The sequence below is a fragment of the Ambystoma mexicanum genome, chromosome 6p, assembly GCF_040938575.1.
Source record: "Ambystoma mexicanum isolate Mex_15411 chromosome 6p, UKY_AmexF1_1, whole genome shotgun sequence".
NCBI lineage: Eukaryota > Metazoa > Chordata > Amphibia > Caudata > Ambystomatidae > Ambystoma > Ambystoma mexicanum.
Genome location: NC_090935.1, coordinates 601,162,801 through 601,175,888, shown reverse-complemented (window position 1 = coordinate 601,175,888; position 13,088 = coordinate 601,162,801). Strand labels below are relative to the sequence as shown.

The 13,088-nt window shown below is 45.2% G+C and overlaps 1 protein-coding gene across 1 annotated transcript in view; it reads left to right on the top strand.

The window, feature by feature from the left end:
• Nucleotides 1-13,088, top strand: part of AGGF1 (angiogenic factor with G-patch and FHA domains 1) — a 905,326-nt gene that overhangs the window by 570,973 nt on the left and 321,265 nt on the right. Inside the window, exon 10 of the mRNA XM_069627444.1 lies at nt 2,144-2,312. Within this exon, the coding sequence (XP_069483545.1) occupies nt 2,144-2,312 (169 nt within the window). The remainder of the gene's footprint in view (nt 1-2,143; nt 2,313-13,088) is intronic.

The following is a 13,088-nucleotide window of genomic DNA, read 5'->3' as shown; positions in this document are numbered from 1 at the left end:
GTGGGAAAAGGCATGAAAATATGTACTGTTTGTGACTTGCATCTTTTGGAATTTTGGAGTGCCTTTACAACACTGATTGTAAACTGTAGCTTTTTACCCAATTATTCACCCCATTATTTTTATAATTCTCTGAGGGGGAAAACACCCACACCTTTCCCTCCTTTGTTGGTTTGGGCTCACTTGCACATATTTGTGGAAAATATTAAGGCCCCTCCAATTGAGAAATTCACCCGGTGAAAATGGTGGCAGCCGTTCCAACTTCTAAGAGAGGGTTGTACAAAAAATGCCTTATTAGCTACCATTTGACTCTCAGTAGAAGTACTCCGGCTAAAAACAAATAGGCCAGGGATCCAAAAAATTACACAGAGAAAAAGGGAAGCCAAAGTTTCCCCAAAGCGTTTGAAAAATATGTAGTATTTTAACAATAATGTTCCTACGGTCATATTGGGGGGAAGATGTTCGGATGTCCTAGCAGCATTCATCACACAACTGTAAATGTTTCGTAATATAATGTAACTGTATTTGACCCTACTGATCTATTTTATGCTTGGGTTTGATGGTAATATTACACATTGAGTTTTTGCCTGTTTGTGTTTTCTGCTTATTTATTGGCTAGTGATAAAATATTGGTGTTTTTCTTTTTTTAACTAAATATTTTGTATTTTGTCTGATGCGATAAACTTGATAGTAAAGTGTACATGGGTGCTAAAAATATTGATAATCGAACCTGTCTTATCTGCGAGCATGTCTCTGTGAGCCGGAATGAGGATGCTTATGGTAATGAGGGACTGTTTGGGACGATGATACACATGGTAATGAGGGACTGTTTGGGACGATGATACACATGGTAATGAGGGACCTGGATGCGATTGATGATTGTAATGAGGGCCCCGACGAGGGACACGAATAATGATGGACTGCAACGAAGATGAGGATTTCAGGGATAATGAAGGACTGTGAGGAGGATGCATATGATAATGTTAATTAGGGACCAAGATGAGGTTGACCATGAAATGGAGTGTGATGAGGATGATGTTTGCAGGAGAAATGAGGCATTGTATCAAGGATGAGGTTCCAGGGATGGTGAGGGACTCGTGACAAGGAGGCATGTGCTAACGTTAATGAATGACCGGGATTAGGATGCGCACAGTAATGTTAATGAGGGACTATGATGAGAATGTAGGATGCAGGGATAATGAGTGACTGTGGCAGGGATGAGGGATGCCAGCGTTACTATAATCTAGATCTCTGTAAATTAGAAATTCCTCATCTTGCGCCTATTAGTGAGGCCTCTGAATGTTTTGCCCGTCTCCTGTGATGGCTTGAGTATTTTTTTAATGAGGCTCTACCCGTCAGATCCTCCACTGTGTGAACTCCTGGCTTGTTGTGTGATCTTTGTTCAATTGATCTCCGTGCCAATCCGTTGGACAACCATAAACTCTTTGGCTGTAAGTGTTTGCACCAAAGGGACAGATGGAGGCACTATAGCACAAAATAAAAACCATGCAAGGTCTTTAAATGGAAAAATCGCACTGGAAAGTGACTAGAGAATGGAGATGGTGGTGGATGACCAGAGAAACTCAGCAGGGCATTCACCCTGCAATGTGAACCTCGCCGATAACACCAGGAAATCTGAGTTTCAATTGTCTTCTTCCTCGTTAATAGCACTGGACTCTTATCCTGGCTGGAAATATACAGGTTTGATTTTGCGGCGCGAGAGCACAAATACTCCCATGTCCTTAACTCTTGAGTACTGCTGGATATAGAATGCTCTCTTTAATAACCGCAACATGGCCCAGTGAAACCTCATAAATACCTGTGCACTCCTGAAACTGACTGAAGCGTAGGGTGTGTTTGAAACTTTGGAAGGGTGAGGTGGGTTTGTTTATATTTATTTCATACATGCATAGGCGCAGCATTGCCATGTTCGGTGGACACTTAGGAAACTGTGCTGCAGGGCCGCACCTACCAAATCAGTGAAGTCCCAGTGCGACACGATTGTTAAATTGTCTTGCACTAATTATACAATATTATAGGTTAATCTTTCTATACCTTCTTTGTTAATGTTGAGGTTGTGTTTTTCATATACATTTTTTGTCATCATATATACATACCGAAGACTAACTTTGCGTTTCCTAAATAGCCAGAAGTGAAAAGTGAGCCATATGTGTTGGAGCACGGTGATGAGGTGAAGATGGGGGAGACAGTGCTGTCTTTTCACGTGCACACAGGCAGTGAAACGTGCTATGGATGCGAGCCAGCACAAATTAGAGCACACCTTGGTCTCGATAAGAAGGTAGAAGAGCCAGTAGGTAAGTGCTAGCTAATCATTTGTGGCATAAATAAAGAAAATGGTATTCAAAGGTTTGGTTTGTATGGAATAATTAAGAGAATTGGCAAGATGCATACTCATGGAATAACTATGGTTTCCCCCAACATATCTGCCTTGCGCACTCGTTCGATTCCTACCAGAACTAAATACCCTCCTCTTCAAACAACCCCCTTTATTAATGGCTTCTTAGCATCCATCTAAGTTTCAATCAAAATATGTCTATCCCTGGTACACTTCCCCATGTTCATTTTCACAATCTACCACTTTTTCCGACCTCTTTTTCCACTCCCCTGCTCTTGGTTCTATGTCCACATAAAAACAAATACTAAACATAAATACATAGTTGGCCTTTCTTTTTTAATGACACAACAAAGCAAAGAAATGGGAGGTAAATATTGGAGTGGGTATATTTTTAGCAGGGATCTAAATGGCTGGGGCCGTGGAGATTAACTGCTGTTTGTAGCCTGGGAGAGCCTTATTCGCTTTTTAGTAACTTATTCTCTGCATGCTCTAACTGTGACTGGAGTGCTACATAGGTCCTTACTGCCATTGTTATGGCTTTGAAGTGCTGTGAAATGAGGGGCATTTCAGCAGAATGTAGACATGAAAAAGGAGCATTCCAATACATGCAAATAACATTTATAATTTCAAGGTACCGGTAAATTATTAGCAGAAATTGTTAGGAAAAATTTCTCTTTTAGACCTCCATATTTTATAGACCATCAAACATTTTGCTTTTGAACCTGTCCATACATTTTCCAGGCAAGTGAAGCCTTCAGCTTCACGCCTCTGACCTTTTGCATATTTGTCATGGGGAAACTGTTTCCCTTTTGTCTTTTTACCTGTTTGGGTAACGTTTTAACTGTGCACACAGCCTCTTACAGTGCAGTGGGGATACTTTTGTATCACCCTAGTCTTTTACATGTGGGATTTTTGGTTACTTTTATATGTGCCTAAAGACAATCTGGTGGAAGTAGTTACATTTGTACCATTTTTTCAGTACCTTTAGTGTGTACATTCGCGTTTACAGAGTCTGGCTACTAAACAAGGCTAGTGCCTTAAAATGGCCCTGCCACAAGTGTATTCGCTTTTTCTTTGGCCATATCGTTTCTTGGTGGTCTTCCTGCCTTCTCAAGTCAGGAAATCCCTAATATGGTCATGCATTTGCCTGGGAAAGCTGTTTTCACTGGCTAGTGCGTGCCATTTGTGTGTGGATCCAGGAAGTAGGTGGGACTAGAACAGGTAATTCATATATCCCATCTAGCCATACTACTAGAGTATCCCCAAGAATCTGAGCAATTCTAGCTTGCTCTCTTGTCTTTTTTGTGTTCTATCAACAGTTATACCATACAGCGTGAATGGAAGACACCTCATTGTGGAAATGTGTAGAAATATGTTCGGATAAATGTTTGTTTTATTGTAATCACGACTAATGTGATGTACCTCCTAATGAATGCTCCAAAAATTGTATAGAGAACAGAAACATGTCGCGTTCTAACTTCTAGTAAAGATTTCTAGGGAAATAAGTTTGGAACCCAACCATAGGGTGTTGACAACTAAAAGATTGCAATAGCTTCTAAAGCTGTCCATAACCAACAGTGTTTATCGTACACCTTCCTACCTCTTAAAGGACAATTTTTCACTATTAGCTTTGTGTTTTTTTTGTGTGTTTTAGATTAGATGCACAGTGCCACAACCAAACCTTTTGTTGCATTTTAACGTTTATATAGATAATTGAATAACATTGATATTATGTATTTGAGAAATTTGAGACTCACTGTGTTGGTGTAAATGTTGAGATAATCTAACTACCTCCTATATAATTCTAGTTCTATTTCCCCAAAATAAGGTAGAGATTCCACCTAAGGTGGTTACTTTGGGATTCCCCCCTATATACCGAGTGGGACTGTTTGGTCCCATTCCACAACCCTGGTGCCTGAAAATCTGGTGTGCATGCATGAGTGAAACGGACAGTGGTACCGGATTGGACCACTGCTGACTGAGTGGTGCGGATCCTTACCATAGGATTTGCCACCAGCCAGGTTTTGGGATAAGAAGAGGACTACTGCAGCCATTCCAGCAGATCCGCTTTGGAGCCAAGTGTCCTGTGTAGCCATGCAGCCAACTGAAGACCTGTGGACGACTCCTGAAGAGGCCTGGCAAACCTTTCTTGCAATTGCCGAGATGACCCTCTGCAGTGCTTCCACCTTGGACTGGTGCAACCAACTAGTCGCAACGCATTCTCGAGCTCTAACCATTGGGAGCCTTCAGAATAGTTCCTTGAACACTCTTCCCTCCCCCCCCCCCTCCCCCAGTGGGTCGACCAGCTCCGTTCTGGGCTAACTCGCCAGAAGTGTCACCGTTTTTGGCCAGAATTTCCTGGTCACCAGCTTGGGCTACAAGACACCTTCCTGCAAAGCTCCAGCATCAAGGGATCCTGTCCTGGAAAGTATTTGACCGTGACGCAGGGAGCCTCCTGCTGTCGCCTTTGTGGGGCTACTGTCGCTGGAACCAGCTTTCCTCCATCTGGTGAGTGTCCTGAAGAAGCCCGCATTGGTGCCTGCTGCATTTCTTCATCGGAAAGGGTTGCACTCCGCTCCTGAATCCGACTGAGATCCACCTTGCACCCACAGCTCCTGGGCTTCCTCTGCTGGACCCAACGGCAGGAAATCCTACCTCTACCCAGTCGACCTGCCTAGTTATTTGGGAGAAATCAGAGTCGGGGGAGGTGAGTATTAATACTTCCACTTAGCCCATCTATCCCCGATAGTAAACCTTAGAATACAGGTTGGTTTATTCTATTACACAGCTTTTTAAACTTTTGTTCTAAAAGCTGTTCTAAAGAATAAGAAAATAGTCTGTCGGTCTTGTCACATTGTTGAGAAGTACTATGGAACATTTTTCACCACCCCAAGAACCTTTCATACCTTTGTCCCCTTGTGCTGAGAAAACTGTGTGGCTTTTTTGCACAAGGCCCCATTCCACATAGGATTGGACTCTTAAAGTTAGGGTACTATTCTTGTGAACTGGTTTTCCTTACTGCTTAATTACTTAACCTTCTTTTAGTTTCAGTTGTATGCATTTCTACAAACCTAAGGTGGCAGTTATCAAACATATATACAGAGTGTTGTGTGATATTACCTGCTTGTTTCATTTTTATAGTGTTTTGGTCCTAAAACATTTTTGGGCTTACGGTCTAAGCAGAATTATGTGCTTCACTGTGCACTCATTGTTGACCCATGACCACACTCACTCATGAGACTAAGCCTTAGCCACTCTCAGTTTACCGTGATTCAGGTTGGTTAACCTCAGAGTTCCCCTGTTCACAATAACTAGGGTGTTCTTCTGAAATCTGTCCACCAGGCCAGATTGTAGAATCCATCTTAACAAATTGGTGTTACAGCGGTGAGGATAAGGTTTTGGGTACCCCAGTGTTGTCCACTTGTTGTCTATCCTAATTCTACTTGCACAGAGCACTGATTTGAACTTAGTGGTAATAGAACAGTTGCCTACTTTTTTTTTTTTTTTAAATATGGAAACGTTCACTATGTCTACTCTTGCTTCTCTGAAAGTAGAGGACTTTTAAAAAAAAAAATAGAGAAAGAAGGACTGCAACCCTCTGGAAACAAAGCTAATTTGGTAAAGAGATTGTTCCTTTGCCTAGTGATAGTGATGCTGTAGGTGCTGGGACAGACCCCAGCGGTAACTACCACGGTTGAAAGGGAAGAGGAAGATCAGTCTAACAAGGTTTACCTGACAACTTCTGAGGCTGAGTTTATGTGGGAGCTTATGAGAGAAGCTCAGGCTCAGAGATGGATTTTGACGTGGCCACGTTGTAATTTGACTGGATGGAGATACAGAAGGATAAGGTTCATCAGTTGGAGTTGGCCAGACTACAAGGGTCTCAGGGTTCCTCCTGAGGTTCTGGAAGTGCTTCTGGGTCCTCTACTCATCCTAGATTTCCTAAGGATCTGCTCAGTATGTATGATGAAATGAATGACGACATAGATTCGCTAACTGTTTGTGAAGTGGGTGAGTGTGACAGGACTGCATGGTTGTTCAGTAGACTGCCCCATTCTGACTGCAGTGCCATTATGGAACTGTCAAAAGCTGACAGAAAGGACTTTGCAAATTTCAAGAGAAGAGCCTGCTTCAATTTGTCAAACACTTGTGCCCAATAAGAGGTTCAGAGTATACAAGAAAAAGGATAATGCTTGGATGTCTTTTGTTACAGATTCCCTGGAAAAGCGGAGTGGCTGGGTATAGGGCCATAAAGTAACCACTTTTGAAGGCATGGTCAATCTGGTCATGCGGGAACACATGTTTTCCCCTCCCTTGTTACCCTGAGCTGAAGCAGCATCTGGCTGATTCTAAGGAGTTGGGGCCTAAGAAGCGGGCCCTTTCTGCAGATATTTGGGTTTCCCATATTGTGTCCCATAAAGACAAAACTGCTTCAGGTAAGCAGGAGGATGGGGAAAAGCAAAACAAGAAAGAGGGTGTGTCACGACCCTCACCCAAATCCCCCTCTGGCAAACCCATTGGCCAGGTGGAGTCAGGACTCGGGCCTCTAGAGCCAGGCATCCTTTTCCAAAACCCTCTTGGGGCCACTCCTGGCGCCATAGGCGCCAGGCTCATACACCATGAGAAACATGTGCTTGGGAACTACTTATTGTGTTGCCAGCTAACATGGAGGCATCCACATAGCTTGGTTTCCAGGAACCAAGCTACGCGGTCTAATGTTTTGGGTGTGGTAGCCTAGGGACTACTTTACCTGGACTATTTTGTTGAGGTTATTTAAACCACACCAGAGCAAGACAACACGCTTCGATTTACTTTGCAACTAGTAGCGTGACGCTCACCATGTCCAGTTATTCCCTCGAAGAAGCAGAACCGGCAAGGAGACAAAAGGATTATCATTAGCAGCAGCATCTTACCTGCAGTCTTCATCTTTAACCACTCGCAGCTTCTGAGAACAGCTTCCTTGAATCTGCACGCCTCCCGGACAGTACGACCTGAAAGAGGAAGATTGAGGCAACATTAAAGAAAGCAGTAGACACATTTGGAAATTACAAACTACTCAAAGGGCTTACCTGGCTGGTCGCCTCACGGCTAGCACCACTCCGGACATTCCACCGCGACCTACAAGAAAGGATAACGCAGGTTAGCAAAGGCAAGACTTTGCAGCGCTGCGCATAGCGCTTACTTACCGCATCATAGCACTGTTAATGCGCCATCATTTACCAGCAGGGCTCCACCAAGCCAGTTCGCTGCGCTGAAGCTCCGCATACCTAAGGGAGGAAAAAGGGACATTCTAAACAAAGAAAGGTATGCAAGACAGCAACAAAACTAAAGAACAGCAATAAGACCTACCTGAACAATATCAAACGGGCCGGCGTCAGTGAAGTAACTGGACCGCACACGCCCACGAAAGACAACGCGCCCCTGCAAAGAAGGCAGGACGGAGAGCACGCCTAATTCTACCACGAGGCAGAACCTTCCCCGCAGACCACATCTGGGCAAAGCTGAGAAGCATACCAGCGAGTAATCCGGCTGGGTGGCGTCCCTGTGGATACCAGGTGAGCGTAACGGGGTGGGACTTCTGATAACATGTCTTCCCATAAAGGCCACACAAGTTTTAATAAAGGGAAGAAGTCATATGAGCATGGAAAGGGTAATGTGATTAACTATCCCAAGCATGTGAACGGGCACTCTAAGCCTCCCTACATTCATAGATCAAGTGGGTCTTGTGTAACCTGTGAAGCAAGTGACCACATGAAGGCTTGACCCCAAATGTAAGTGTAAGACCTTGGGCGTCCACTCTGTGAATCTGGATTTTTCTCCTGAAGAAAGTGAGAGTGAGATAATCAAAGTGGTATCCTTCTCTTTAGATACTTTGCCCAATGGTGAAGGATCTGAAGTAGAGTTAGTTGGACCTGTGTAAAAAGACAGAAGAAAAAAAGCCAGAATTCCTTTTTCTTTTTTCCCATTTGTCTGCATATATATATATGTGGGGTGAGACCCCCCGCATCCCCTCCCACCTTACCCCTATACGTTTTTATTAACCCACTCCCTCCCCCAACATATATGTATATGTGGACAAATTGGGCCGGGCTTTTGGGTTTCAGTCTTTTTGCCCTCTCTTTTTGGTTGTTTCCGAGTTGGTTCCCTTGGAACCTAGCACTGCTGACTGCTGGAGCTTCTGCTCCCATACCCGTTCCTTCACAAAAATCCTTTTTCTGAGGCTAGTGTACTGGTAAAAGGTGTAAGGCCTCTACTATTAGGAACCCTGGGCCCAGTTCAACTCTGGTAGATTTCACATTGGTAAATCCAGAGGCTCTTGCCAGAGCTCCTCTCGTAACTATGCAGTTGACTGTAGGGCCCTCTCTCAATTTCCCAGTACTGCCTGTCATTGTAGCCGTGAATAGTGAAGTGGATAGAGCATCTGTTGTTAGTTTCCAAAAAAACTACCTTTGGCCTAGCCCCACATGGGCGACCAATTTTGTCAGTTGCAACTCTACCTCAGGGGAGGTGTGCCACTCTGGCACCCCCCTGCAAATGTATCTCAGGGCGATTGTGCACTGTTACTGCCAAATTGCTATGCTATGGACACACACACATACCCTAATGCTAAGAATAGACACAAGATGCAACATACACGACAAACCAAAGACTAAGAAATGACACGAGAAATAAGATAACAATGGACACAAATGAAAACACACAAGTCAGTCTCAATTATAACAATGGAATACATTTATTCATACACAGCAAGGCATAAGCACTTCTAGCAAAACATACTGGCTTCTATGCAAGCAATCTAATATCAATTATCCAGTCCTGCCGGATCTTTAATGCTAATAGCAAAATACATATGGCAAGTGTCAACATTCAGCATTCCTCTCCATTCCACACCACATTTCACTCTCTCTCTTAGACAATCCCTGTCTGATTTCCCCTTCTATCAAACCAAAAGCTCTGTGTGAGTGTCTGGCCTAATTCCTCATTCCATGTGTCTTATTCATATCAATATCAATATCTAACACCACACGGCTGCTCTCCGCGTTGCATGCTTTAAGAGAATCTGTAAATTTGTAATACTAAACTTGTATATATTTGTAATTCTTTAAATGCATCTACTGCATTCTCTCCTGCCAAACAGTACACATGTTCCTTCATCGTCACACTGTAATTATGTAATGTAAAGTATAATTATGTAATGTAAAGTATAAGCATCCTGTAACCAAGCTTTGAATCACCTTGCTGCTCATGCGCCCTCATACCCTCGGGTCTGGTGCGCAATACAAATGAATAAACTAAACTAATTAGGCCTCCTACTCAATCGTTAATACTCCCCTCTCAAGATCTCATCTCGAATGTCTTCCTTCAAGGGGATTGTGTCCTCCGACGTATTCCACATCTATGACAGTAATGACCACAGCTGTGCTGCTTCAGAACATTTTTCAGCGTAGGCATCCTGCGTGGATGATGTCGATACGCTGTCCCTCGAGGTCCTACGTCGAGGGTTGACGTCACTGGATGTTCTATCTAGGACGCACGGTGCGCGCTTGGTTATTCTACTTTGATTGCGATGTCTTCATCTTCTTCTACTCCGAAGTTGGGCTTTAAAAAGTGTCGGGACTGCGGTTCCAAAATGTCCATCTCGGACCCGCACAACGTCTGCCTCTGGTGCCTCGGCGAAAGCGACGCCACCGACTACTGCGATGACTGCCAGTCCCTGACATCGAAGGCCTTGCGGGAGCGGAAGAAGAAATTAACGGTACGTAGGGTATCTAAAACCCGTAAAACAATCTGCTGGGCTTTCCACCGACGACTCGAGGGGCGACTCTCCGTGTCGGTGTAAATCCAGGGGGTCTTGGTCTCGTTTTCGCCATTCCTATGCCTCCTCTAGGCATTCTCAGAAGCACTGTGACCAGTCGCATTCCTCGTCGGAGGACTCCGCCAGAAGGTGGGTGACTTGTCCCACCAAGTATTCATCGCCGGCCGAATGGGACGCATTCCGCCAGCAGATGATGGCAATTTTCGAATCGCAAGGCATAGTTCCGTCCGCGCCTTCCAGAGAAGACTAGGAACGAGCTAGAGCCACCACTCGCACGCCTTCGGGCTTGGGCGGCCGGCGCGTTCATCGGGAGCCATCGAGGTCCCGATCGGACAAGGTTGATAGCCGTGCCAGGTCCAGGTCCTGGTCCTCGACGCCGTTGAGACCGTCTGAGCCTGTGAGGCCTTCTAAGAATGTATCGGCGCCGTGTCCGTCGAGGGACTCTACGAGGCTCCGGCTTCGAAGAAGTCGTCAACGCCATCGGCGCCGAGACAGTCAAAGGACACTCTCGGGGCTCCGGCCTCGAAGCAGTTGTGGAAGTCATCGGCGCCTCGGTCGACGCCGATTCCATCGGCACCCTAGACGCCTTTTGAGGAGAATTTGCCACAGGTGCCTTAGAGGGCTGTGGAAACTCCGAGGAAGGCTCTCTGTAAGTCTGTGAGGTCTGGTCTTGAGCCCTTCTCTGCTCCCCCATCCAGATTGGATTTATTTTAACCTTTGGATTATATTTCAGAGGTGGAAGAAGGGTCAGATGAGGAGAGGGTTGTGCCTCCTGATGTTCCTGATGACCTGTTGTCTGGTCACAGTCAAATGGAAGACCTTCGTCAGTCCTTGTATGACGCCAGTCGTCTTGACACCTCTCCGGAGGTTGAGTTTGGCAAGCCTGAGCCTGGTACGCATGCCGAATCCTCGTATAGGTGTCGCATGTCGAGGGTGACTGAGTACTTTGGGTGGTCTGCTCCATCTGTTGATTTTCTTCAGGATGATCTGACGGATATCCTGGACCAAGTGTTAACAAATTTGAAAAGGCGGTTGCAGAAGGTAAAAGATAATGTTGGACGATGGGGGCGGCCAACCCATTAGGTAAGTAAAGGATTTAAAACACATTTAGCGATACCCAACAAAACGGGAGGCCTTGTAGTACAATGTACCTTTAAAGTGGAAGAGGCTCCTGCGGTGGCGGTAGTTCCTGGCAGTTCCTGCAGGTTGTGAGATCCAGCAGAGGAAGAGAGACTCGTCGTGGAGGAAGGTTCGAGTTACTGCACTACCCAGGGATGAAGCCAGCCGCAGTGCTGCCAAATGAATAAAAGGTACGCTCCTTTAAATCGCAGTCACGGTGGACTGGTGCCTGGCTATTCAATCTCCAAGTGCAGGGCACTGGCGATTCGACCAAGGCAGGTCCTGGAAGGCGATTGGTGAACTGGTTGGCCCCACCAGCTCAAGGGAAGGCTCTTGCAGGCGAAGATCTTCTCGAGTCGTCGGAGAAAAGTGGTGAGGATCTGCAGCAGGGCTTCACCGGTGGTTCAGTCGTCTTTTACCTTCTGCAACCGCCTTTTCAAATTTGTTAAACAAAGACTTGGCTGCAGCTACTCTAACAGTTTGATCCTGGGCACACTGCCTTGTACCTTTGACTCTGGCATAGGCCTATTGACTATGGCTAAATCTGTTACAACTGCCTTCTCTAGATTGCTTTTCACCTAGAAATGTGTTGGCGCACCTACTCTTATAACCACCCTTTTCCTTCCCCTTTTTGATATTATGAAGTGCCATTTTGCTTGGTTTTCACCTCAGTATTGCAACAGCTAAAGTACTGCCTTGCCTAACTTGTTCACAATCTACTTGGGAAGTGTTGCTAGTGTGTTAAAGAGTCTAATCCTATATAACTTGTCCTTTCCCTCCCTTTTGAGAAATTGTTAAGAGTGCCATTTCTGCTTGGTTTTGGTTTACACTGTGCCGTTTTGCTCAGTTTTCACTCTTGCTCAAACTTGTCTACAATTTAAATAGGGAGTTGTGTATACTCTTAACTGTTTGTCTTCACCTTCTCTCCTCTTCGGGTTTCTAGTTCCAGTGGCGACGTCTTGTCCTCCAGTCCTCAGGACCCTGCTTTTATGCGGCAAGACCCCCATTCATACAGCCTAGCTGTCACTCACACAGTGGCGTGGCTCTCCTGGCGGGAGACCCCCCCAGCCTATCAGGGCACAGTGCGAATTAGGTTGCATAGGCAACCCTGTCAAGGTGTCTATTCCCCCCTCCCACACATCCTGTCTACCCCAGACTCAGTGGCGCCGAGAGGAGGGCTTCTGTGCAGAAGCCCGCCAAAAGGACGAACAAAGGATCCCCAACCTGGTTTAGGATTTCAGAGAAAGACACGAGAAAGAAATATTATTAAAGTTCTGGCAAAAAAAACACTGGATTAAAGCCAATATTAAAATAAACCGGCGGTACGTTGGAGGCTGTCAGTAAAAGTGGTAGCCTTGAAAAATGGGAAAATCCCATAGGGAAAAATTCATGGTCGAATATTTACGGTAGTAACCACTGCCACCAGCCAGAAACTTTGGAGAGAGGGACTGTACGGTACCCTCTCGAAAATGAACACCAGGGAAAAACTATTAACCCTTGCTAGTACTTCCATAGTAAAATGGGTTGTACTGGTTTAGTTCATAATTATTGACTAGTAAAGTAAATGGGGACTTTACATGCCCTGGGAGACAGTATTCAGTCCCAGGATATGGAGTCTATGTATGGGGGTCACTGACACCCCTGTGTCACTGCACTGAGGGTGCTGTGTAACACATATGTTAAAGATGATACCTATGAGGGTGAGAAAAACCCCATAGACCATAAGCACACAAGATAGCCTAAAACACACATCAGCAATCTGTCTAAGAGTGGGAAAAAAAAGTCTCACTCTTAGCAGGA